Raw genomic sequence first — 27,843 nt, 5'->3', positions numbered from 1 at the left:
TTAAGGATCTTAACTGAAGAAACTTCTTATTTCAGTCTCCTGGACAAAACCATGTTATAATGCAAGGCGTGCAAATTAGTATTCGGTTTTGCACATAAGTTAAATACTGACTGGGTTTTTTTTCATGTAGCACACAAATATCAACTTTAAATTTCAGTGTACAAATAAGTTATCAAGTATTTGTGTGCTGCATGAAAAAACACTCAGTATTTAACTTATGTGCAAAACAGAATGCTAATTTGCACGCCTTGCATTGTAACATGGTTTTGTCCAGGAGACTGAAATAAGAAGTTTCTTAAGTTAAGATCCTTAATGAGGCCCATAGTATTTACTACTAACAGATAACCACTCGCTATTATGATCAACCAAGTTAATATTATTCATTTATGTTAAGCCTTTTTTATCATTATATGTGTAATCTTATTACGACAAATGCATACATTAGTTTTCTCAAGATAATTTTGAAAAAGTAAGTAATAAAATAAAGAGTAATTGCATTAAAATAAACAGCCAATAAAGGCACACATTAACCACATGTAGTTTTCAAAGTATATTTAAAATACAATTGCTCAATAATTCATAAAATCGATCAAGTAATTTCCAGGACATAATTCTTATTATACAATCTATGCACTAAAAACCCCCACACATACTAAATATAGATATTGCTTTATCTATGTAATAGAAATTGCTTTAAAGTATCCGGAAGCAGCAGTTGACATATTCTGTGATGTTGTTTTTGTCCAAAACAATTCCTAATAGAGAGGCGACACATCTGCTTCAAAGTCAGTGGCCCTGGGAAGAGAATTTCATAAACATTAATGGTGTAAACTTACTAAGAACTCTGACCCAACATAAAAGCATCTGGCATGAAATTTTCAACCACAGCAATAAAAATATTGATCTATTACAGTTTACATTACTTTGTATGGGATTGTGGCTGTATATTGCATGGCATTGTTTCATAGTCATCTAATGCAGTTTTTATTTTTTGTTAACAATTCAAAGGCTGCGACAGCTTTTAGCTACGTCCTACTATCATTATCTAAAACCTGTAGGCCACATGCAACAGAGAGACATGTTAGTGTAGGTACCCATCTGAATGAGGTCTTCTTCTTGTGGTAGATGGGCATTCACAGAGTGTTATTTTTTATTTTATTTCAGATATTATAATATAAAGCAATATTACCCAGCCAATAAACAAATGTCTTTTGAATCTGAAGTGTGCTCCTGCATTCTTGTCCTGTGTTTTGTAAATTTAGTTACCGCAATAGTGCACCTTTCCATACATTTGATAGATTGGGCATGTGGAATAAATCCCTATTTTATAAAGTTATTTGACTAATGCTGAACACACATGTTGCAATAATGCAGCATATGTGGCATGAAAATTACTATGATGTGTGAAAATAATCTCATTGATCTCAAATGTACACGTTGACAAATCTGGTCAGAAGATGACCGGACATCACGCTATTAGCCAGTGTGTGCGGTCATAGCCACATATTGTCCAATATGACCACTATATGTGAGGCCAAATTAAACATTGACCCTGTCACCTGGTGATTGTAGCAAATGGAAGTATTGGACTGTATTTAGCCAGGTTAAAATATGTTATTTTATATAAAGTAAAACTCAACACAAACAAAAGAAATAACTAAATATAACCCAAAAATATTAAAGTACCAAGATAACAAGATAGAAATATAATAATAAATGTAGTTTACCAATATACACACATTGCATAAACATCCCTACAATATATATTTTCCACATATATTTCCATACACTAAAATCCCATATTCTGTATTACATTTCTTCAGCAATGCTAAACTTTGTTACAGGGCTACTAAGACAATCTTTTTCAAAATGAACATTTACTCTGCTCGATATTCTGAGAGTAAAATAAACACCTATATAAAGAAATTACCATGCACCAATACAATATATAAAACAATTATAGGAAGAATAATACATCCACATATATCCATCCACTTTGGCTTAAGCACATTTGCCTGAACAATAGAATCATCTGAATGTGGACTTTAATCACCAGAACCATCCACTCCCTGATTTTATTGACCACCTAACCCTTTGGCAGAGAGTGTCAGATAGATATGTGATACTGACAAAGGCCAGTAACTTATTTATGTGAGGTCACGTGAAAAATGGGGGAGTGGGAGGTACGGTTTGAATAATTCTCTCGTTATGGGGCTCATTTAGAGTTGGGTGTTTCAAATTTTTCCTATAATACATAAGGACTAAAGAGGCCAGTAGTGAAAAATATATTGGGGTATTGTGACAATGGTTTAGACCATGAACATGAATACCTATGGACAGACCACCATGATAGTAGCACGTACATTATAATGTTCCCATAGATTAATGTGTGTTTTACTAACAGAAACAAATGGATCTCTTACGGCAGAGGCCAGTGGAGAAGTCAGTGCGTATGTAAGAGCACACACACATTGTAATGATAATACTCATTACCATGCAGCCTGTTGTACCACTGGATCCTCTTCTCCCTGTGCTGAAATCCTCCTTCACCTCTCAGGTCCGCTCTGCTCAGAATAGAGCTGTGTTATATGCGGTACCTAAAAATTACATATGGCCCAGATCTGCTCCAAAATGGAAAATATTTAAGGACAGAGAGGGGTGATTTAGTAGGCCCAAAAATGATTATTCTCTTGAAAATGTATTCTCTGATATAGCCTATAATATAATATATCAACCCAACTGCAAAGTTCTTGTGAATTTTGTGATTCACTTCTACCTTCTCTTTTTAGAAAGAGCTGGTACAATGCGCCATTAGATGGTACCATTTCTGAAGGCCGCTCTCCATCTGCGTTCTTAGACTGCGTGCTTCCGCCATAGTCAATAAGCAGGTTCACCAGCCCGATATTGCCATTTCTTGTGGCAGCATGTAACGGGGAGTCCAGATCTTTACCAATATTTGCACTAGCACCTAGTGACAAAAATATAGATTATATTAAAACGTTGATTAAAACTGTTCACATAATTAATATTTTTAATAATAGAACAGGGGAAGGTTGGATAGGGAGTTATTGTCGGCATTGTTGATAAAGGAAAAATATAGGGAGAATCACTTATTTTTCCCCACATGACTTAAAAACCATTCTGCAAACATCCTTTATTATACAGTATATAGAGCATGTGCTGCCTACAGCATATTAATTGTGATTCTTCACCAGTGCTTTCAAAATATTGGATTTATAACATTACATTCAATGTATATCAGTAGTCAAAGTGAACCGATACACTCTGGTATGCCATACCGCCACCTCCCCTACTACTGCAACTGTAGCACTCCATTCACTTACATTTTCCATACCTCCACTTCTAAGTTTCCGCTTCGTCCGCTAATGCAGAGGTGTCCAAACTCAGTCCTCAAGGGCTACCAACACTTCATGTTTTCAGGATTTCTGACTATTTCTGTCTAAAGAAACAGGTGTGATAATAACTGAACCAGCCAAATAGATTAACTCACCTGTGCATGATTAAAGAAATCCTGAAAAGATGACCTGTTGGTAGCCCTTGAAGACTGAACTTGAACACCTCTGCACTAATGTATATTAAATGCAGATGTTGTCACACCTTATTTATGTTGACGCCCACAATGAGGCTAATGTTCTGATATTAGTAAGCAGGGAACTCCTTATGAGAGTACTGACAGCCTATAGCTAAATAATTACTATTTTCTCAAGCAGCCACTGGTTTTCATAGACTTGGGCTAGAGTGTTTAATATACTGGGCTGAGCCTAACGGTGTGTTATATCTGCCAAGAGCCAATCCTAGACAGGGGACTGCTATGCTGGGCTCAGTTGCCTGGCAGAGAGAAATTTAAGGCTCATGTTAGTTGCCCTAAAACTGGGGTCTTTTGAAGTAACCTGGTACTATGAAGATAGAAGGTGTCTGATTCTGCCTCATTAAATCGAGTTCCATGTGGCTTCCAGCAAATTACTGCGAAATGTAAGTAATATAGAAATTTTATCTCCAATTAACCATTCCAATACATAAAAATATTGAAAGAATGAAAAAATTATGGCATCCCTTATTTACGCACTGCAATAAATAAAAATAAGTCGTCAATGAGCACATTCCTGAGATTGCAACCTGACAGAAGCTAATCACACAATGACCTGTCACCTATAAAGCACCTTTGGAGATGAGGCTTCACTTAGTTTAGCCTATTTACTCCGAGTTTCACTACCATCCTGCTCTAATGAGATCAAGTAAGGTATGTTATAATGATGGCATTCTTAACCTTTTTAGGGCTGGGAACTAGATTACATTCTGGGAGTTTACCTCGGGGTTCATTGTTACATTTTGGTTGCGTCCTAGGACCCTCATCCCCTACCCCATTGTGAACCCCACCCCCTTATCTTATCTTAGCAGCCGGAAGTTGGGGGCAGAATTCACTCTGCGACATCATAGCCAAACACCACACTCCCAGCGTAACACTGACATGGAGGAGAAGCAACCACAGGCTCCCGTGTAAGAAGATGCTTCTCCGTCATGTCAGTAGCCGGCGTTCCATGTGGTGACACTGAGGAGGCATTAAAAACACTGAATGAATGACATTATGTGTTTTGGGCACTCCCTATCCATTGGCACCCAAGACAACCCCCTAGGCTCACCTAATGGTAGCGCCGACCCTGGCTCAACCTTCAAGGATAACCCCAGGCTAAAAAAAAAAAGTGTTTTTTGGTAGAATCCGGAGAGATGAATCAAGTAACAAAACCTTATTACCTGCCCTCCCTCTGGTGCAGCGTTTCCCGCGATGTCTCTACCTCTCCGAGCAGGAGATCCTCTCTCCCGCTGGGAAAAAGGCTTTTCTCAAACTGCTGCAGTGGACACTCTGGCTCAGAGGTTTTGGGGGCGGGTGGGTTTGGTCGGATACCTAAGATTTTGTCATTTTATTGATCTCTGCTAACTCCATTTAAAACTAAAACTTAGTTACATTTATATTTTATTTAAATTGTCCATAAAATTATTTAGTCTAGCTGGCCAACTTGCTCAATATTAAAAGGGAGAATTCAATTCTAAAAAGCAACGCGGGGTGTGCACAATTACCGTACGGTAATTGCTGCAGTAAATTCAACGCTGATTTTTGCTCGTTGCTCCCTGAGCCACGAGCAGAAACCATACTAACGGTAATTATGCGCCCCCCGCATTGTTCTTTAGAACAACGTGGGGAATTGAATTCCCCCCCCCCTAAGTATTTATTTCCATAAATCTACAAACCAGAGTTTACAGAACAAAATACAGAAAAAAACAACTAGACATTGACATAAATTGCTTGCACAGCATGATACCAGGAATTTCATTACCTGTCTCTAGTTGGTTTCTAACTGTTCTAAAACCCCTAATATCTATACTGGGTTACAGTAGGTAGCAGATGTATTAAAAGCACATTTGTTAGGAAAGGAACAACTTACAAAGCATGGTGGTCTGAGGGTTATGGTGCCTGGAATTTCCAAGAAAATAAATATTTTTCAAGAGATGCTTCATTTTAAAAACAAAACAAAAATAAAAACTTGCAGCACTTATGGATCACTAGGCACGGTGCCATAAGTGCTATATGCATTCACGCTATGGGGGGAATTCAATTAGCCATAAAGTGCCTCCGGAATGTCCGTGAGAAACTTTGCGGCGGAGATTTCTGTAAAATCTCTGCTCATTTTTACCATAAACACCGGGAATGTGCGCAGTGCGATGTCCGCTCGCCACATCACTGGCAATTGATTCCCCCCTCTATGAAATATACGGAATATACGTTTCTATTTTTAAACAAGACTGCAAGACGATTATTAAAGCAGCAATAAATATATCTAATATATTCCTGCATGACTGTGATTCCTCAATTTAGCTAGAGTTGTGTAAACATAACAAGTGTACATAAACATTTCTGGGTTTTCTTCAGGTACACGTCTATCAATAGTCCCGATCACTGGTGGAGCCTAGTAGACTAACTGATATTATAATAAATAAGAATTCAATCTCTCACCTAGTTCAAGCAGTCTTTTAGCAGTGTCCATCTTATCATTCTCACAGGCAACATATAGCGGAGAACCCAGGTGCTTGATAGATTGCTGTACACTGACTCCGGCATTTGAAAGAGACTCCACACACTCTGTATGGCCTAAAAAGTCAGATGTCCGAAATTTATTTCAATACATAACAGATTGCACAGTATGTAAACACTAGGTGGTTCTGCGAGCTGAAAAAATAAGGGGCTAGATTTACTAAACTGTGGGTTTGGAGATGTTTGGAGATGTTGTCTATAGCAACCAATCAGATTCTAGTTATCATTTATTTAGTGCGTTCTACAAAATGGCAGCTAGAATCTGATTGGTTGCTATAGGCAACATCTCCACTTTTTCAATCCTGCAGTTTAGTAAATATACCCCCGGTGGTCTGCGAGCTGAAAAATATTCATATATTACACTTTACTGCTAGTTTGACATTTTGGAAATAGTACAATGTAGGATGGGGGAGGTAGATTATTAAACTGTATTCTACTTGCCACAGAAATTTGTGTTTTCTCACTAAAATAACATTGTAGTCGAGTTGCAAGTCTTACAGCAAAGTGGGCATTTTAGATATACCCTTGTTCTTCAATAAGCATCTACCACAACGTGTGTGGGTGGGGGTGTCAAATAGTGCTTATACAAACTCTTAATATCACAATAGAGCAAGAAAGGGATAATTGGAGAATCAACTGTGGTAAAAAGAAAACTGGTGAGGAAATACAAAATATACAAGTAAATGAACACTCACAATTATTGACAATTCTAAAAACAAATAAAAATAGACGGCCCCATAATTTACCTCATCAAGCTAATTATTCAGTGTTTATATTCTTGTATACTCAACTGAAAATCTCATTATTACTGTTTTTGAAAAAATAATCCAAGTTCTCTTCCTGGTCAAGATTTGCCAGCTTAATACGTAATAATTGTGAATAATGTGTATTAAATAACAAACACAATATACTCAGTACACGTTGCCTGAGTATATTTTATATAGTTTTAGTTTACTCAGACTATGAAACATCTTTGTTCACGCAAATAAATTTTGCAGCAAGTGTGGTTCAATTTATCCATATAAAGTTTATAGTACTTGTCCAGCAAAATGGCCTGTCTTATAAACACCTTATTTTCTCTCAGATAAACATCACATAGTTGTGGTTCAAACTCTTTTAAAATACTTTATAAAATGTTATGTCTCTTTTTCACGCAAATAAATAAAACAGTGGGAGTGGTTCATATTATCTTAATATCTTTCTATGAACTGGGAAATAAAAGTGTCTACTAAAATCATAATTTGCACTCAATGCAACATCTGTGGCTCATATTATTTTAATATACATTATATTAACTGTAACACTAAAGGATATATTTACTAAAACTGCGGGTTTGAAAAAATGGAGATGCTTCCTATAGCAACCAATCAGATCCTAGCTATCATTTATTTAATACAGTCTACAAAATGACAGCTATAATCTGATTGGTTGCTATAGGCAACATATACCCCTAATTCGTCTGTCTTATAAATACCTCTTTTTCTCTCAAATAAATGCTGCAGTATGCGTGGCTTCAAATTGTTTTTTTTAATTATAAATTTGTATTGAATAGTTTTGCAAGGTAATAACGAAAACAGGAAACAAGCACATGGATAAGAAAGGAGGAAAGGGAGACAACAATTGGAGGGGAATGAGCTACATGTTATCGTATAAGTACATCAGGGAGCACCAATGGAATACACATGGCGATAACAATAACTCAATAGTACAGTCACAATGGAGAGGTGGAAAGTAAAGGGACTAAGGGCTAGATTTACTAAACTGCGGGTTTGAAGAAGTGGAGATGTTGCCTATAGCAACCAAACAGATTCTAGCTTTCATTTTGTAGAATGCACTAAATAAATGATAGCTAGAATATGATTGGTTGCTATAGGCAACATCTCCACTTTTTCAAACCCGCCGTTTAGTAAATATACCCCTAAGTGTTCAGTATAGTAAATCAAACAACCTTGCTACAGTTCCTACAACAAAATTTAGAAACATTAGGCAAAATTTTATGTAACTTATCAAGTGTCTGTTTCAAATTATTTTAATATAGTTTTTCTAAATTTGATAAAAAGATGTTTGTCTTATAAATTTCCCACTGAAAAGCTTCTGTAGAAAATGTTAATTTTACTAGACAACTGACAAATTGATTCATGGATTTACAGATTTAGCAAATTCAGAAAATTGGTCACATAATGAAAATTAGGTTCTCGCTACTATCTTGGTAATACTTTCAACATTTCACTATGGAAAACACAGCAGGGATCTCTTTAGAAATACTTGTTTGGAATTGAGTAAGAACGATTTACACTTCAATCAATAGGGTTAAACAATGGATCACTGAGAAAGGATCAGGTCATGTGAGCTAGTGTAGACCAGAAACTCTCTATTCCTAGGTGTTGGAGATTTAGGGGTAAATTTATCAAACTGTGAGTTTCCAGCAGGTTTAAAGAGTGGAGATGTTGCCTATAGCAACCAATCAGATTCTAGTGATCATTTATTTAGTACATTCTACAAAATGACAGTTAGAATCTGATTGGTTGCTATAGGCAACATCTCCACTTTTCAAACCTGCTCGAAACTCACAGTTTACACCCCACAGCTGTCCTGGTTTTCTATTTATCAGTTATGAAAGCCATCACGTATTTGGCACTCTTATATAGAAGATAACAGAAAGAGAACTATAATTTAAATTATTACTGACTGTATGCAGAGACTGCACAGACATTGCTTTAATACCATCCCTCCGAATATCGGCTGTATCAGCAATTAGTTGCCCTTTTTGTCGCGCTTCTATCGCTTTCCTAGTTCTAGGTCTCTGGTAAAGGAGCTGTGCAATTATAGAAACATAGCCGTTCAGTGGAACATGTAGTATTATTGCCGGAGCTGCTGGTTTCTCATGTAATGTAGCAACGTGTGGAATTTATACAATGTCAAGGTTATGATTTCTAATAAAAGAAGAGACTCAGCATCGCCAAGGTCGCAATAACAAAGAATACGCTGGTGGCACAATCCAAGCTGTCCAGCTGGGGACATTGACCTCATCTTATCACTCTACTGGCCAAAATAAATTAAGATATTCATGAGAGGTAGAACAAGAGAAAAAATATAAATCACCAGTAACCGCCTCTAGGACTTATAATTTACAACAGAAAGTTAACTTATTAAGAAAACCCCCGCTGTGATATCCATACAAAGCAACTATTACGTTTAAGGTCAAGTGAGCTAAAAGGAGCAAAAAAACTGTTTCCACTGTTAATGATTTACATTAATAGTCTTCTTAAATCAGAATGTATTCCTATCAGAGTCAGACATAGACTGCAATTACCAACATTTTAAAATAATTTGCTGCTGAGCAGGTTCATCTAAGTACATCCTATTCTGTACTGACTCGACAAACCTTCATGCACTACAATGCCCAGCATAACATTTTACTAAATCTGTCTATAATGTCATTTGTTTTCATTTTACATGCTCAGTAAAAATATACACATGAAGTGTCTCCGGAATGCCCGCAAGACACTTCTCGCTGAATTGAATTTTCCCCTAAGAATTGAATTAAATATACAGGGCACATGGGACACTTCCAGGAATGAATCTTTAAACCTGGGGTCATCCCTGGAATTTAGGGACAGTTGGCGACTGTTTATAGACAGCAGATGTCCCTGTGCAATAATAGTGTTCGGGTCCTCTTCATCACACACCGCTGTGCAGATCCCTATATATATGCACATACTGTATATTTACAGTTGTATGTAAACGTGTGGGCACCTATCAGTCAGTTCTTAGTTATACCTCCTTTGGCAGAAATCACAGCTTCCAAACATTTCTTGCAGCCAGCTAAGATTCTTTCTATTCCTGCTCCTACTCTTCCTTGCAGAACTTTGTTCCAAAAGTTGCTCCAAAAATGTACTGACTTATCCAAGCATGGTATACTTTGACTAATGCTTGATTTAAAAACAAAGCAAATGGTAGGGGACTGCAGGGCAATGTACACCTGTGTATCAGTGTGACTTATGCAGTGAAGGTCCCACCTGATTGGACAGGTACTATGGCCATATACCAATTGCTGCTTTCACTACACCTCACTTTGACACAGTTTTCTTTTTTACTTGTAGCAAATGTCCTGTAATCTTCTCAACAAAGTCACCAGTGCCCAGAATGAGGACAACCTTGTCTAGCTGCATCATGGTATTTTCAGTTCTACAGTATGCAGAATTCTTCATATAAACAATTATTTTTCACATTGTATACTGGTAGTCCCCTAACTACAGGTACTAGTTTGAAACGTTTGCTACTGTGGATATGGTAATAATTCCAATTTACAGACCAGAGTTTCATTAATTTAAAAGCTCCGCCATGTAAGGTATATGTTAACCTCCGCTCGCTGCGCCGTGACCAACTTCTCACAGGCAGCTCCAGGGGACCCCGGGGTTATCCACCTGCTTCTCCACTTGTATCCACTGACCCGACATCATGCTGAACCTGTCCCCCCGTGTGCTTCATCCAACTACACAGACATGGTGCCTGGTGACTGGAGTGGATGAGCGGTTTATACTCTGCAGAGGTTGTATTAACTTCTTAGATAATTCAATGAACTAGGCAATATGACTTTGCATACAACCGTATTAGAGATGTACTAAATGCACTATTTAAATCCTCATAAATGGTTTTGAACGTACCTTGAACTAAATCTGAATACCAATATAGAGGTAATACCATTTTATTTTTAAACATCCATTCAATGGGCACATACATGTATGGGACTGCATGATATACACATATATAAGTGTCACAGACAATGATGGCCTGTATACACCATGCCCATCTTAGTAGAAGGACAAGTGCGGTACTTATCTGTTAGTGTGGTTTATGCTAGATCAGGTTGTGACAAATGTTGGTAACACCACACTAGGGTAAATATGACTTTGTATACTGTCTTCTTTTAATGAACAGCACACAAACAATTTTTTTTGTATGTACTCTCATCTTATTCTGCGCATTACATTTTATTTTGTCCCGTAACACTGGGTTCACATGTCAGACATAAAGGATGTCAAATGTTTAGCTCTGAATGAGCGAGTAGGGTGCTATTTACCTCTCTTACACGCCTCATGTATGGGGGAAGCTACATCACATACTGCATGCGGGCTGGCTCCATGCTGTAAAAGCAAATTCACACAAGATACACTGCCACTGACACAGGCATTAAATATTGGCGTTTTCCAGTCGATGTTAGGAATATTGACCTGAAAGAGGAGCAAGTAGAATCTGTGTTAAATTAAACTCAGGGGATTTCAGGGAGTAGCTTAATTAGCAGCGGTACATTTCTTGGAACTGGTACAAAAGGATTTGTAGAAAATCAGGTTTCCTATATGTAATAGATTAACAGACAAGTCCCTACACTATAACAGCACAATATGTTTGCATCTCATATCATATAGTTTTAATATTTACACTGACAACGGGTATCTCAGGACAATCATATGCAAGAGGTTTAGGATATGCTGCATAGAGCAAACACCACAAATTACAAAGTACACTATGGAGAACTATACATAAATGAGAACAACTAGTAAAGGAATGTAATTTTTAAGAATTGTTACATCTAAATACCAATAATTCATATTTCTACTTTAAGAAATTGTCCTGATAAGTTAATTCCCTTTATTCTGCTGTCCCCCTAAAAGCTTCCTCTCTGAGCTAACTCCCCAGGTTACCCTGTATGTAGGCACACTCCTGAGCACCGGAGTACAATCACCCACTGATAAGCCTCTATCCCACAATATATCTCTTCCTAAATGTGTAGTCTCCCTACTTACCTTTGAAGTCTCCACCCACCTACCTCTTACCAGCAGTACAGTACATACAACCATTACATATTGCCACTCATCAATAACCGCACACCACACAGGATCAGTATACTTAACAGCTATATAAACTGAAACAACAAAACAATGTCTGGTGGATCTTGTTTCCTGCAGTGTAGCAAGCTTTGCTAAGGAAGAACGGAGTGATATCTGTGGTGGAGAATGATGCAATGTGTTTATGAAACTGTATGAACCAGACAAAGTATTAGAAACCAAAAAACTATTGGATATGTGTGAAATAGCGGGAATCATTTTCCCAAGTATCTGATTGGTGGGAAGGCAGTAACTATTGGGGTAGCATTGGCAGCAGCTGTTAAGGGCCCCATGGAGGTACCACCCATTCTCCCCTGTGCAGTGTCAACAGTCGGCAGAAAGCTTAAATAGCTCCAACCTGCCCCCCCCCCGCCCCCCTCCTATCATGTGTGATGGATCCATCTTTACAGATGTGTCCCCTAGGGGGTAGGAGGAGTAAGCTGCACCTGCACTGAGCCGATTGGCCTCGGAAAAACAAGATGTCTGCACATGCACACATGAGCCCCAAGAGGGGGAGAGGAAACCCTCCAAAGGACGAGCCTAATATATCATCTCAGCTTCTCTCACATTTCCCAAATGAAATAAACAGGGGTTGAAATATGTAACTAGAGCTAAAGGCATTGTTATTATAACTTCAGGTTACTCTAAATGGCAAATAACAGGAAAGAAACACTATTATCACACATCAACAATGGGTCAGGTGTGGTCCTATAACACAAAGCAGTATAGTACCACTGTAAGTATCACAACCTAATGTTAAAATATATAAAAGTGTGTGGAATTAATTAGTACCTGAGCTCCATGTTTCAACAGTTCTGTGACACAGCCAGGATGACCCCCCAGGCACGCTTCATGGAGAGGAGTCACCTGATCCGCTGTAATGAGATTTACACTATATCCCTTGGGAACAAGAAGTACAAAAAACAAACAGTTATAAAAAAACAATATTAAGTATTACAAGGCATAGACATCTGCAACAGACACAACACAAAATTATACCAATTTAAAAAATAAGCTACTAATACAATCAGACCATTTAATATATGTTAAATATTATTTACTTCCCTCACTCCAATATTAGCTCAGTCTGTCTGAGACTGAAAAATGTAATCTAGCTAACAATGCTGAAAATCATTCAAAAAGCAGGAGGCCAACCTTGGCGCTTCCATCTCAACTATTTCTTACACAGTATCAAATATTCTTACATAAATACAATTTAATATATATATATATATATATATATATATATATATATACACAATGAATATATCGTATATAATATACGTATGTTTTAACAACTTCAAGCTAAAGGGGCAGATTCAATTGTCCGCAATGTTCCTAAGAGCATCGCGGACACGCATTTTTACAGATGCTACGGTAAAAGTAACGCTCATTTGTGCTCCCACCTCTATGGGGCACAAGCAAAAATGAGCATTACGTATCTAAAAACAAATGTCCGCGAAAGGTGTCTTGCGGCCGTTCCAGAGGCATCTCGCGCGGATATTTTAAGAATTGAATTTGCCCCAAAATATACAAGACATTCTAATTCTATTGAAGAGTTACCATAAGGAAATATTTAGGCTTTTCCTTTTATATAATGGAACGTAAAAGTGTTACATAACAATATACACACACAATATACAGGTCCCGATTCATGTTCAGATGTATCTTATTTGAAATAGCTCTACGCTTGCTCAGAAATGGACCTTACAACAATGAACGCAATTTCATGCAATGCCTGTCTGAACGCAAGTGACACTTCCGACTGCCTACGACTTGAGAGACAGAACAGAAGAGGGATGGGATGCATGAACGTAGACCACGTACAGTGAGGGCGCTCCGATACCGTTCAAGACTTGGGCTTCTCGTAACAACGCCGTATCAGCTACAGGGCAGGTGTAAGTGGCGGCTGATAGTGATGACTGTAACAGCATAGTCTTTGTATTACAAACTATACGTATGTGCGTCACTATATAGCACAGAACATGGGCATGCAAGGATGACTGACTATATAAAGGCGTTGTATGTACAGTACACATTAAAATCATCTTGATTTATATATATATATATATATATATATATATATATATATATATACATATTTTTATTAATGATTATACTTTTAAGAGTTGTTCATTTGTTGTATAATAATTTTGTTTTCTGTATTCTGATGTGACCTTTAGTGAACAGATGCTTATACAGCAAGTAGCGTTTAGGCAGAATGTACTTACACCAAGATTGAGATGGAAACGTGTCTTAAGATACTTTTGGATTGAACTACGCACACGTTCCATGCTCTATTTTTAAAACAAAAGTTGTGTACAAGTTGTGTCTGAACATGAATCAGGTACACAATGTGCAAAAACTGTCTAAACACCAACAACACAAAATGCTTCTTTTTACTAATGATACATGGTGAAACATGACAGAATTAGGCTTATCTCTGATTACCTGGTTAATTAATTTATTTAAGGTAACCTGGCGTCCATGTATCGATGCTTCGTGTACTAGAGTCCAGTCCGAAACAAAGTCTGTATAAATAGAAAAATATGCAGAGTGAGACCTAGGTTCAAAATACTGCATTATTCATCACCACCTGACCCTGTACTACCCTGGTACACCTTACATGGGAGGATACAACATGAAAATACAATACATACTGTATAGATTACAAGCAGGGTCACCCGGCGTTGTGTGGGTCCGATTTGTAATGTGTAGCAGTTTTTATATATTATCAAATTATTTGGCAAATAGACCAAAACTGCTATTTAGAAAATAAGCTTTGTCACGTTGTCGCGACATAACAACACGATAACCGGTTTTCTTTCAACAGTCAAACAATTGTCTAGAACCCAAAAATTATGTTTTCAGTATTTGTGGCTCTCTGCTAGTTTATATATGTAAAAGATTAAATCATTAGATTATTATTAGACCTGGAGCATGAAGGGATCAATGAAACGGGCCCATAGAAAACCACTGCCGAATCAAGGTGAATATAGTACATATATCTAACATATGTTATACACACTAGCATGATATGTGTGTAGTTGTAACAGTCAAAGTAAAGTTTCTTTCCTGTTTTCCCTTGTATCAGGGATGCCAACGGGCACACTCAGGGCTCACTACAGGATATGGTAAATCCAATGGCCAGTGCTATCTGCATGTACAATGGTTAATTGCAAATAAGTATAAGGGTTTGACCAGAATACTCTGTATATGCCAATGGATCCATATGAAGGAGACACCATTGACTTGTGTTCACTTCTGTGCTCCAGAATCTCATTGCTGTCAATGAGGAATAGATTCCTTGCTGCCATATTTACCTGGCAGTATTTGGCTTTCCCATATAGGGGCCTATTTATCAAACATAAATTGTCACTTAAATCTTTCGGGCATTAACTGCAAAATTCTTATTTATGATCACTGCATCGCAGCAGATATCACTTTGCATCTGTCTTTGTTTTTACTGAACAGTCCCCATAACAGGGTATGGGGGAGTGCTCAGTAACGCTATTTATCAATAGCCGAAATTAAGCTGAAGCTGGCGTACATTAACATCATTGAAAATTTTCACTGAAGACAGCTCTGCTCCGAAGAGCTGAGCTGAACAGCGCATGTGTGGAGGGATCATGTGATCCCTCCCTGTCACATGATACACTGGCAGTGGGACATAGCTCTCTGTGCGCATGCCCGATAGTATCGGTCAGCGCATGCGCACTAGGATTTTCATAGAAATGACGCAGAGACCATTCTCTTCGCACCAAAGTGGAAGAGAAAAGGTAAGTGATAAACTTCACAGGGACAGCAGTTTAACGTGACTGCTGTTCCTGCTGACGTTTTTTTGATAAATATGAAAGATAGTTCAATTCTTATCTATGCGATAAGGATTGAAAACTATCTTTTTCATATTTTGCGGTGCTACATAAATATGCGCCATAGAGTGGACCTAGAAGGTGAAAATTGCATTGAAAGTACAAGATGAAGCTGATTTTTACCTGAGAAGGAACAACTGAGTCTGTTTAAATGTAAGTATGCCCTCTTTACCCCTTTATCTGATTTACAATCCCAATTCCGCAAAATGAAATCTAGATTTTCCATTTTAATGTACATTTAGGTGCAATCTCACACCTAATCAACACTTTACAAGGAATACCCCCGACCCTCCAAACTCTTCCAATCAGATAGGGGAAACTTTTGCAACACCATCATCTTGGTCCATAAACCCACGATGTAAAAAAGTATGTGTGTGACATCACAAAAGAGAATTTGCGCTTTGTTTGGACTTTTGTAAATTACCCTTTTCATGTTGTAGAATAAAATATCAAAATTATTTTAAGAGGTGGAAAATTCACATTAAGAGGGCATTCCCACTATAGCAGGTGGTCCCCTAAATGACTTAATATTCCTTAACTACTTACATTAGTTTTATATAAAGGGAAATTAACATTTATTCTTCTGTTCACAGTGGGTCGCATACAGCTTAGAATAGACCCTGGATCTAAGTACATACATAGACAGGGATACAATCACTGCTTAAGTGCTTACAAGGGAAGTCCATACCTTTTAGATTTATTTCTGTCCCTTAATTGAAAATACATTTTTCAATGTATTGTTATTAACTTGTAATAAACTGAAATCTCACATTCCCTCATATCCTTCCTTATTCAATACAATAGAGAGTGCCAGACAACCAGGAAGAACATTCGCTGCCAAAATGTTGCAAAAGAGTTAACCCATTTTGCTGTAAAGCAGGAGAAAACTTATTTATTATTGAATTTAATTTAAATAACAAACGAGTGGACATTTCAGTTACACCCTAAATAATACACAGGTTGCTTAAAATAATGTTGAAATTTAGTCTTTGAAAATATACACCTTACTACAAATACGTTGAAACAGTACAGGTCTATCCATGACTGGTAGTTTGGGATTATATGATTTAATATTACCTATTAAAGCTTGTGCTCTACATTAGGTTATTCCCAGTGAGAATTCCTTTGTAGTGTGCAAAGAACATTTTTGCTTGTTGTATTTTCATAGTTTGTCATAAGATAAACCATCTACAAGGGGTTCAATAAACATCTGTGTATCAGAAGAGTCCACTGAAATGTTGCAGATTTCATGCAATATTTAATTCATGCTCATACCATTGTTCATCTGAAAATAATGTAATAACCTACTGCAGTGATGGGCAAACTACGGCCCGCGGGCCAGATCCGGCCCACTTAGAGGTTCTATCCGGCCCGCCAATATTTTAAAAAATTTCATTAAAATATGCATAAAATTATTAGGGCCGACCCTGTGTGTCAGAACCTTCATTTTTATGCCTTCCCAGCCATTTCCTCCATTACACTTCATCCTCCTTCCTAAAAGGACACTTTGTATGTCAATCACTCAAACACCTGCCCGCCCCCTAATGGCTGAACGTCACGTGAGAAGAGATGGGCTGGGCCATATACTAAGGCGGATTTCGATTGGCCGCTGTGTTGTCAGTTAGTGGCTCACCAGAAAGACGGATCTGCAACAACCTGCTGAAATAAGTCCTATGTCTGTACGATCGCTGTACTCATAGAGGTAACACTGCTATATAACACCCTCCCGTCCCATTCAAAAAATTTGCATTATATATTTCGATATATGAGTTTTTTAATAAATTATATTGGCCCGCCTAAAGTTTTTCTTTTTTATTTGGCCCGCTCCTGAAAAAGTTTACCCATCACTGACCGACGTGATTCTCTGTGAATTCCGAGATGCGGGAGAAATGCCAACTCTTGCGGGAACCCGGGAGACTGACCCGAATTTCGGGAATCTCCCAGACTTTCAGGGAGAGTTGACAAGTATGCATTTACATAGCCATAACATAAATACAAGTTCTAAATTGTAAGCTTGCGGGCAGGGCCTTCTTACCTCACTGTATGTAGTACCAAGTATTGTTTTATTACTGCATGTTCCCAATTATAAAGCGCTACACAATTTGCTGGCGCTATGTAAATAAATCTTAATGATGGTGATGAAGAGGATAAATTTATGAAAAAGAATACTAACCTCAACCTTAACATTCTAATCTTAACTGTACCATTATTCCAAGTTCCAAACCTGCACTAGACCCAAGCTTTTACCTGTTAGAACAAGTTTTAGTGCAAGTCTAAAGCTGGTGATAAGTTGTTTGGCCAGCTCACTGAATGTTTAGTAAATATGTAGTAAAATTGGATAGATCCAGTTACTTGTTAATCGTTCTGAACAATGGCATCCAATGGTGCCCAAATGAGTGTATTTGGCTGATGACCAAACACACATATGGATCACAGTTATCTACCAGGAACAATTACAAGGAGCGGACAACAATAACAATAATACCGTCCTACACCAGGCTTTCTACTCTGAAATACTGATATTTCATTGTGTGTTCTTTTCTATACTTTGTTGTCAGCACCTGCCTAAGGCCAGTGGGGTTCTATGTAAAAGCAAACATATAATATCTGCACCATTAATATAGCAGAGGGCAATGCCCATGTAGAAAGGGAGGACATTTAAAAATGGATGTAGTGAGCGCAGCACGTGGGCTCTACCCAGTTATCTATAAGTGAATAGGCGGAAGTGATGGTAACGAATGAGAGATACCTATTTCAGCCATTCTTCAAGCACTTTCCCTGATGTAAATGCATCATCGGCAGATGCTTAAATATTGTAAGTGATTGATTGGATACAGTCAGCATCATCATCATCATCACCATTTATTTATATAGCGCCACTGATTCCGCAGCACTGTACAGAGAACTCATTCACATCAGTCCCTGCCCCATTGGAGCTTACAGTCTAAATTCTCTACACACACACAGACAGGGGCAGAGGCAGACTAGGGTCAATTTTGAGAGCAGCCAACTAACCTACAAGTATGTTTTTAGAGTGCGAGAGGAAACCGGAGCACCCGGAGGAAACCCACGCAAACACGGGGAAAACATACAAACTCCACACAGATAAGGCCATAGTTGGGAATTGAAATCATGACCCCAGCGCTGTGAGGCAGAAGTGCTAACCACTAAGCCGCCATGCTGTCAGCACGTTTAGTATCAAGCATCAGACCGCACATTTCTATCTGACTCTTTCCATTCAAACACCATGATGCTTTCAAAATACATTGGAGGTTAAATCATTTTCGAAGTGCAATGAAGGAGTAATTGTTTACTCACAGGTAAAAAGAGGGACAGAGTGAATGTCTATTAAAGGGGTAAGACCACCTGCTAGTACTAAGTCAGTCCCTTCAGGACATGCTAGGTCAAAGAGACTGGTTAGTCACAGCTCATGTCCAATCATGTCCGCCGTTGTCAGAGTCCTACCTTCCATTGCAGTATGCTGCCACAGGAGTCAGCTTCATACTAAAATTACCTCTTAAAGACATAATAAACTCTCAGTGAATGCAACTTGGAAGATTTGTTTTCATATTTATACAACTGTTTAAAACTGGATGTATTATTCAATAATAGTTTGCAGACTATTACAAACAAAGGCATTGGCAGGTAAAACTGGTAAAGATAACCCATAATTGCTATGATTGTAGTAGAATATAAGACATGCTTTTTGTGTCAGAGAATGCCCGCTATTTTAAGCTTACTGTTGCGTAACATGTTCAGGCCTGCCCAAGAGCCAACAGATCAGTACTCTTGTGTACATAGATTTCAGCACAATTATGTTAAAATGTGGCAAAGAAAATACAAGCTTTTTGTGAAAGAAAAAACATTTTTTCCACCTCATTAGTCACATACTTTTCACTGTGGGTGATGCTGCCATGCTCTTTGCCCTGGCTAATACTGCTGGATAAGCATGTCAACGCTTATACAGACAGAATATTTTGCAGTTTTGGACAGTGGACGAAGTAGAAATTTACAAGCGGCGGTATGGAAAATGTAGGTGAACGGAATTTTATAGCTTTACAATCAAAGCAGTAGAAGAGGTGGCGGTAGCGCATACCACCTTATACTAGCCCACTTCATCCACTGATTTTGGCCCAATGTGAAGCATATTAGTAATTGGCCCTCCTAAAACTGCTGCTGTGATTAACAAAAGGTCCTTAAAAATATATTTTTGAGGATCAATATAATAAAAACACACTTGTTATTAGTTTTATTGCATTCTTATTTTCTCAAAAAAAAAAATGTTTTATTACAGACATTATTGAAATCATAGTTGTCTGCTCTCCCGCAATGTCCCAGAGGCTCTCACAATGTTGCAAGACTATCTGCCGGCCAGGGGATAAGGGTACATGTTGTGATGATACATATAATGTCATCAAGCCATGCCCACTTCAGTGAACAAAGTGGGCAGGAGTGTGATGATGCAATCTGTGTACTCATACACATTGCTGTCATACTGCCCACTCTCCTGAAGAGAGGGGCAGACTTCCAGCTCCCAAACACTTCACTAGGGATGACGCGAATTGTCACACCCTCCACTGCTGCAATTTGCAGGGGGTGGGGCCAAGATGACACCATTCGCATCCAGGGCCATCTTAACAACATTATGGGCCTCCGGGCAAAGCAGTGCACCGGGCCCCTATATATATATATTTAGATATAGATATATAGAGATACAGATATAGATATATATAGATAGATAGATAGATAGATGTACTTGCTCAGTGACCCTTGAAGGGTTTTTTTGCAGGTTTTGTTTTTTTCAGGATTATTTATTCTAATTAAGAGACCTGCCTATGGGGCCCCCTTGTCCGTGGCCAATGGAAAAGATGGCCCTGTTCGCATCACTGCACCCAGGTCCCAAAAAGTAGGCAAGTATGACTGCCCTGCTCACTGGATAATCTGATTGGCGTCAAGTCCACCTCTTCTTTTCATACCTGCCCTCCCCATCAACCAGACAACAAAATTATACTTAAAGATCAATCCCATATGAACTATAAGATTCCTTATATATCGCAGCCCTCCCTTCTTGTTATGTACCGACCTAGTTTGTTTTCTGACTTGTTTAGATCTTCCTGCGAATTGTACTAGATAGATCTTGGTGAAAGTAGGAGTTGGAGTGGCATTATTTTGCAGAAGGAGCATTGTGTATAACAACACTTATCAGTTAATGATACTAGGTGATTCATAACCGACACAAAATCATTATCAATACAAAAACTGCATAATCTATACTTCACAACATTCCAAAAATCAATGCAGCTTATAGGGATAAATTCTTTCAGAACATCTTCTTGCATTTTAATACACTGACAAAATAATTTAACTGAAGAAGTTAAAAAGGCAATCATTTGTCACATTACGGTCACATGCACTATTTTGATCCAGTTCACTGACCTGAAAATATCTGGTCATAACTCCAGTTTTCAAGTTAATGAAAAGTGCAGATGGCTCCAGAACAGAGTCCAAAGTGCCGAGCTCTGGCTAAAATAACTGTTCTCTACTGTCACTCATAGAACGCTTGATGATCAGATGATTTCCTGTTGGATGAGCCACTGCAGAAGTTCTAGAATGTTTGCTGTCCCAGAGGTGTTTTTGGCCAGAAGTTACAGTACAAACTGCTCAGAATTTGGCTTTAATACTTTTATGAAAGCAACCTTTCTCCTTTCTATACTAGGTGGAATATACCCAATAGCATAAAGTAAGGGTTGTTCTTGTAAAGCATAAGGATATTAATATAATAGTTCCACAATTCAGTACAATCATACATTATTACACATAAGGGTTATTAGTTATTTGTTTATTAGCATTTGCTAAATGTTTGGGAGAATCTATATTGCTCACAGTAGTGTGAAATTGCTCACAGACATGCTCATACAAAACATGGTTATAGACCATTTGTAAATTTACCAACGGCTAGCAAAGATGTCAGATAGTAAGAAAAAACAAAACAAAACACATTTTAGTACAATTATTAAATTATATATTACAAATTCTACATTTCGATATGAATTTACATGTTACGTTAAAACAGATCTGCAGAAACTGGTGGATGTCTGTAAATTTGCAGAATATTGTTTAATAAAAAAAATATTGTAAGGGTTTGCAACTCTGACACTAAACCTATTTTAATTAAAGCTGTAATCCCAAAACCGAAACATAATTTTGTTATTAAGGGACGGATTCATGCAAGTTGCGTTTTTAAAAAAAAAAAAGAGTGCGGAATTTGTGAGTAGTTCCGAAGGTATTCAAATCCAAAATGTATCCAAAGATACGTTACCATTTAAATGTGGGTGTTGGCACACTCTGCCTAATCGTTACTTGTCGTATGTAAATACACACAACAGACTGTAGTATCAGCACACATATAAAAAAATGTAATTATAAAAAAAAGTAGTATAAACATTAATAAAAATATGGATTTTTAAAAAAATATTTTTACATTTAATACAAAAATCAAGATGCTTTTAAAACATACTGTACATACAATGAGTTTATAAAGTCGACCTTCTTTGCATTCACATGTTCTGTGCTAGCTTATAGCATGCATATGTGTAGCTTTTCATACAAAGACAATGTCCTATCAGTAATCACGAGCAGTCAGCACTTACACCACTTATCACCTGCCCTGTAGTTGGTGCAAGTGATACGGCTGAAACCAGACGTACTTACAAGACACCCAAGACTTGAATCACCCACATCTGTGTCCATATGCCCTTACTGTGCATGGCCTACGGTCATCCGCCTCTTCCCTCTCCCGTTATGCCTCTCAAGCCATAGACCATCGTGTCACTTGTGTACAGACATGAATCGCGTGCAATTGCATTCATTGGCGTAACGTCTGAACATGACTGAGAATTGAATTGGTATCTAAAGTTCTATTTATTTATAAGTTAGGTATTAAGTATTGGAACAGTATTTTGAGCGGCACGTATCAATCACTTGCAATCCCTTGTCAGGGGCGCAGGCAGGGGGGTTTCTGGTTCTCCATAAACCCCTCCCCTCCACGAAGAACGAGCGCTAAACAGTGCCCCTACATAGCGGCACTGTACTGTACAGCAGCCGCAGCTGGGATAGCCGAGGTGAAACCAGGAGTTCTAAAGTATGCCAAAAGGAGTTTCCAAGAGCAAAGTCAGGAGAACTGGATCAAAAGCCAAAGGGACAGTCAGGATGCTGGAATATAGATATAGGTGCTGGAGCGAAGGAGGACCTTGATACTCTGGCACCAGGAGGGTGCCAGAACCTCCCATAAATAGACAGTGATAGCCTCTCATTGGTGGCAGTGGGGTCGGCGGTCAGAATCAGCTGACCGCTGATAGGATGCAGTGCCAAGTGTCCTGTTGACGAGGATGCCACGACTTAGCGCATGCGTAGGCGACCGCCGGGCATAGGCGCCTCTCGTTGCCTAGCAAAGGGGCAGAGCATGAAGGCGTTCGTCCCTGGCACTTCCTGCCAGTACGGGGACGGCGCCTGACACTGGGCTTCTTTATTCCAATGTACTATATGTGTTCCCCAATGTTGGTAATTTCCATAAAGTCATACATGGATATATTTACTTACTGCATTTGTACAAGTCTAATATCTGATCTAATCTATCCCCATTTGCAGTAAAATAATTCAATGTAACATAGCAGTAGGTAAAGTTTTAATAAATTTTGTAGCATATGTGTAACACTCAATTGCTGGGCTCCATTGCAAAATTTGGGTTGGGGGACCGGCAAACCACTCTGCTCTTCCCAGCATGTGTGGGGCCTGAGAAAGGCCAAACAAAACATCACCACGCATGTGCTGACCTTGTGCATAATAAGAAGAGCAGAGTTAGGTTCTCCGTAGTGGCTGGACCTACGTCACTGGGCCCCCTCGACGTTGGACCCCATTGCCACTGCATGGGATGATCTAACTGCAGTTCCACCACTGGTTAGTAGCGTTGGCTTCCTGTGCTCACATATATAATAGGTAAGTGTACATTTGTTGATATAACAATACTTGCCTACTCTCCAGGAATTTCCTGGAAGCTCACGAATTTCAGGGAACCTTTCCAGAATATCGGAAGAGTAGGCATCCTTCTCAGAAGTGATGGAGGCAGGATTAATGATGCGATTTTGCATCATTAAGTCCCGCCCCTGCTATGAAATGCCATGAATTTTCGCATTTTCTAGCATGGGGCGGGGCTAAGGTGATGCCATAGCATTGCCATGCCCCCTCCAACCTCCTGTCACATGACCTCTCCTCCGGGATCTCCTGGAGGAGAGTTTTGAAAAGTCACCAAGTATGATTTAAACAGGTTTTCTAAAACCAAATCTCCACTCAGAGCCAAGAGATGACAAAGCCTGTGGCTATTAATGTTCACCACTGTATACTGTAGGTTTAGCTGCAAATACTAAAACACCAAACATGTATACTGTTCACACCAGCATCATAACTAACAAGGCAGAGACAGAGAAAGATCTGAAAACCTAATGGGAATTGAGATTTGGGCCAAATTTGATATATGATGATCTCCTACATTCATTTCTTATTTTCATAAGAAACATCATATTGCAATCTAGCCTGATACATGGAATACACAGTGGGCAGTTACTAAAGAAATCAGTCTCTGAGATTGTGGGTAAATGTAGGGTGCATGCATTGTGAGAATAATCCCTGGACACAAAAGGAAGATTACAGTAAGTGTGGATGTAAGACAATGGAAAAGTTATTTGGTCCTCTTTTAAAGGGTTTTCAACACACAAACATAGGGGTATATTTACTAAACTGTGGTTTGAAAAAGTGGAGATGTTGCCTATAGCAACCAATCAGATGCTAGCTGTCATTTTGTAGAATGTACTAAATAAATGACAGCTAGAATCTGATTGGTTGCTACAGGCAACATCTTCTCTTTTTCAAACCCGCAGTTTAGTAAATCTAGCCCATAGAGTAGAACAGCAACCAGAGACAAACCCGGATTCTGAAATGATGCAAGGTGAGATTTTATTTATTGTAGTTAAAGAGAATTTGCATATCGGTAAATGCTCCCAGAATATACTTCAGCGGTAATAAAATAATCTCTTCTTCAATCAGTCCCAAATTTCATAGAAATACAGTCAAACTGAGCAGTTTACACACATTAAGCGACATTATATGCTTTTATTTAAACACCACGACCAATCAATTGGAGAATATAACGGGCATGTAATGTGTTTCAAGAAAAAAAATACAAAAGATATATATTTAGAGAGAAAAGTGTGAGAAAGGGAACAAGTGGTTGGAACACAGTAATCCAGTCAGGCAACTTAATGTAAAAAAAATGCCTGAGGTGTATAAACAGGAAGTATAAGCAACAATCACAAAAACAAACTAGTGCATTTATCTGCCATTATGCCAACACCTATAAATATAGAATTACATAGAGACATAAACAAATAACCGGAAGCTTAAACTATTGTGCACTAACTAGTTTATAGAAACTTCTTTAATTTGGTGTATGCGTATAATTATTATTGCCACGGATATTCACACACCGCAGTGCGGACAGAGGGGAATACATAGCATTAATCAAACAGCGATATATTATTATTATTAATAATAATTATTTATATTAAAGAAGACAACAAATGCAGATGTGAAACAAAGGGAAGGGAGCGCCATAGTCCATAAAGAGATTACAGTCTAGTGTATAGTACAGTATCAGTGACTTAAACACTACCCAGCCTTCAACATGACACATTAGTGAACGTGTCATCTTAATCATAGCGACTCTTAACGCTTCAGCAAATCTGCGGCCAAATAAAATGATCAGTGCTGTGTCTTAAAAACTTCTATATAAAACGCTGTATGTGCCATAAAGGGTCCTTTATCATTTTTAAAATAAAAATAAACATAACTACAAAATCTTACAGCAGCAAACTTTCTATTCAGATTCTATGCTGTGAGGCTAAAGGAGTTTACATAAGACTCATTAATACCTTCTTTCCTCTTGAGATATTAAACGCTGACCCAAAAATAATATTTTGCTCTAATGAAGCTGCTTTTAGTTTTTCAGTGTTACTACAGTTGTCTTTAAATGATGGTGTTTTATAAATAATGAGCAATAATAGATCACACAAAAGATTGATTCACTTTGCTCAAAAAAATAAAGCTGGTGGTATCATCATATGTGACACTGAGATACAAATCTGCATTTAGCCCCATAGTTCACAGCAGAGATACAATACTCACCACTCATCAATGGATTTGAGGCGTGTGTTAGTGGTGACTGACCACTGAAGTCCTGCAAATGCCCACCGCTCCTATCTGCTCCACCAGGCTCCATCCTGCATTAGAACATAGAAATTCCACAGAGAATCTGAGTGCCTGGTTACACAAGTGACGTATTAAACTAGTGGGAAGTCGTGGAGTTCTGTGGGGAGATCACAGACCTGTGCAGAGCTGTGTAATACCTGTGTAACCCGAGACCGTGCATTCAGCAATAAGAAGATCATCTCTCTTTCAATCAGTCCCAAACTTCATGGAAATGCAAACTATCCAGTTCACACACACAAAAATCTGCACTGATGTCACGTGCTTTTAAAAACCACTGTCAATCATCTGGAGGATACAACAGGCATGTACTTGGTTTCAATGCAAAATAAAAAAATATATTTGCCCAAAAAAAAGTGTGAGAAAGACAGGGAGGGAACACAACACAGAACTCTAACTTCAGAAACATGCCTGAGGTATACAGGAAGTTTAAAGAAAGCTGGTGTCACATTGCTGCTTAACAAAAGATAGCAATTATCTGCCATCAGGGCAACTCCCAGAAATATAGAGTTACAAACAGGAATAGGCAAATCGTTGGAAGGTTTTAAAATAATTGTGCATGAGTTTCCAGCAACTTATTGTCTGATGTGTGTGAATAATAGAATATCTTTGGATGTTCATATGGTAATATAAATAATTTATATTAATCTACATATAAATATATAAATACTAATGAAGACACTGGTGCTCACTTCAGCAACACAGACACTAAACTGCAATGCTATAGAGAGCTGCGTAACTCCTGTGCAAAAATGACATTCATGTATTTGTGAAAAGCTCCATTATTTTGTTGATTGGTTACAAATCTACATATTAGGACATACCAATGTATACTATGTGAAGACCAGCACTTAAGTTATTATAAAGTGTTTATAAAGGTGTACAATTTTATTTTAATGCACATTACTGTTTACATACATAATAAATGTATGCTAAATGTTGGCTCTGAAATCTAATATAAATATATGAACACTAATAACGGCAGTGCAGTTTTTGTGTGACACTTAATTATATTAAATGAAGGCACAAAAATCCCTGAGATTGACAATATTAAATTACAGTTTAGGGTAGGTACATAGGGCGCTATCATAGTTGCCTACTCTCCCGGAATGTCTGGCAGACTCCCGAATTTTTGTGAGTCTCCGCTGTTGAAGAGGGGTAGGGGCGGGGCTAAACACGGCATTGTGGATCCGCCCCCTGCTGCGATTGGCCGAAATGACATAAGATTGACAGCGGCTGAGCCTAACGGTGCACCACGCATGACCACGCCCCTTCGACGGACGCCCCTCCTGGACAGCTGCCTTCAAAAGTGGGTAGTATGGGCAATATTTATGCGCCCATGATCCATTGTACCACAAGCACCTAAAAAAAACCATGAGTGATATATAGAGCAGATCCAGTATATATGGATGTTTACAGATAACGGATGACAGACCTTGCACAATTTGCTTCTGTTCACTTCCAACTTGGATTCATAGTGAATGCCTGTACGAGCCTACTATTCATAGAAGTATTTGTGCTAATGGGCCTTTATATGTGTCTGCTAAGCAGCACATTAGACATCTATCATACGCATGGGGACATGGAATACTAGAATTCCCAACAGGATATGACTTTAATACAACTAAGGGGGGTATTCAATTGTCAGTGAGTTGGT

At 38.3% G+C, this 27,843-nt stretch overlaps 1 protein-coding gene across 3 annotated transcripts; it reads right to left on the bottom strand.

Annotated features, from left to right (window-relative positions):
* Positions 1-539: 539 nt before the first annotated feature.
* On the bottom strand, positions 540-26,604 carry LOC142139409 (ankyrin repeat and SOCS box protein 9-like). Of its 3 annotated transcripts, none has more exons than XM_075196989.1 (8): positions 26,306-26,604; positions 26,106-26,200; positions 14,449-14,528; positions 12,790-12,897; positions 11,193-11,343; positions 6,032-6,166; positions 2,777-2,968; positions 540-795 (listed from the first exon to the last, which is right to left on the bottom strand). In XM_075196989.1, the coding sequence occupies exons 1-8, from the start codon at positions 26,347-26,349 to the stop codon at positions 671-673; spliced, it is 930 nt and encodes a 309-aa protein (XP_075053090.1). In that variant the 5' UTR covers positions 26,350-26,604; the 3' UTR covers positions 540-670. The 3 variants fall into 3 exon arrangements, with proteins under 3 accessions (XP_075053090.1, XP_075053091.1, XP_075053092.1); XM_075196990.1 differs by having other exon boundaries at positions 26,327-26,603; XM_075196991.1 differs by having other exon boundaries at positions 708-795; positions 2,823-2,968; positions 26,306-26,602.
* Positions 26,605-27,843: the final 1,239 nt, after the last annotated feature.

Source organism: Mixophyes fleayi, chromosome 2 (assembly GCF_038048845.1).
Source record: "Mixophyes fleayi isolate aMixFle1 chromosome 2, aMixFle1.hap1, whole genome shotgun sequence".
NCBI lineage: Eukaryota > Metazoa > Chordata > Amphibia > Anura > Limnodynastidae > Mixophyes > Mixophyes fleayi.
This window is presented reverse-complemented; position numbering and strand designations above follow the sequence as displayed.

What these genes read in the sequence shown, in the direction of transcription:
- LOC142139409 (XM_075196989.1), bottom strand. Translation starts at nt 26,349, where the DNA reads ATGCACGGTCTCGGGTTACACAGGTATTACACAGCTCTGCACAG. An exon ending in TAAATAAATTAATTAACCAG is followed by an intron (nt 12,898 to 14,448) that starts GTAATCAGAGAT and finishes CTTGTTCCCAAG; the next exon opens with GGATATAGTGTAAATCTCAT. An exon ending in GCTCTTTCTAAAAAGAGAAG is followed by an intron (nt 796 to 2,776) that starts GTAGAAGTGAAT and finishes TTCTCTTCCCAG; the next exon opens with GGCCACTGACTTTGAAGCAG.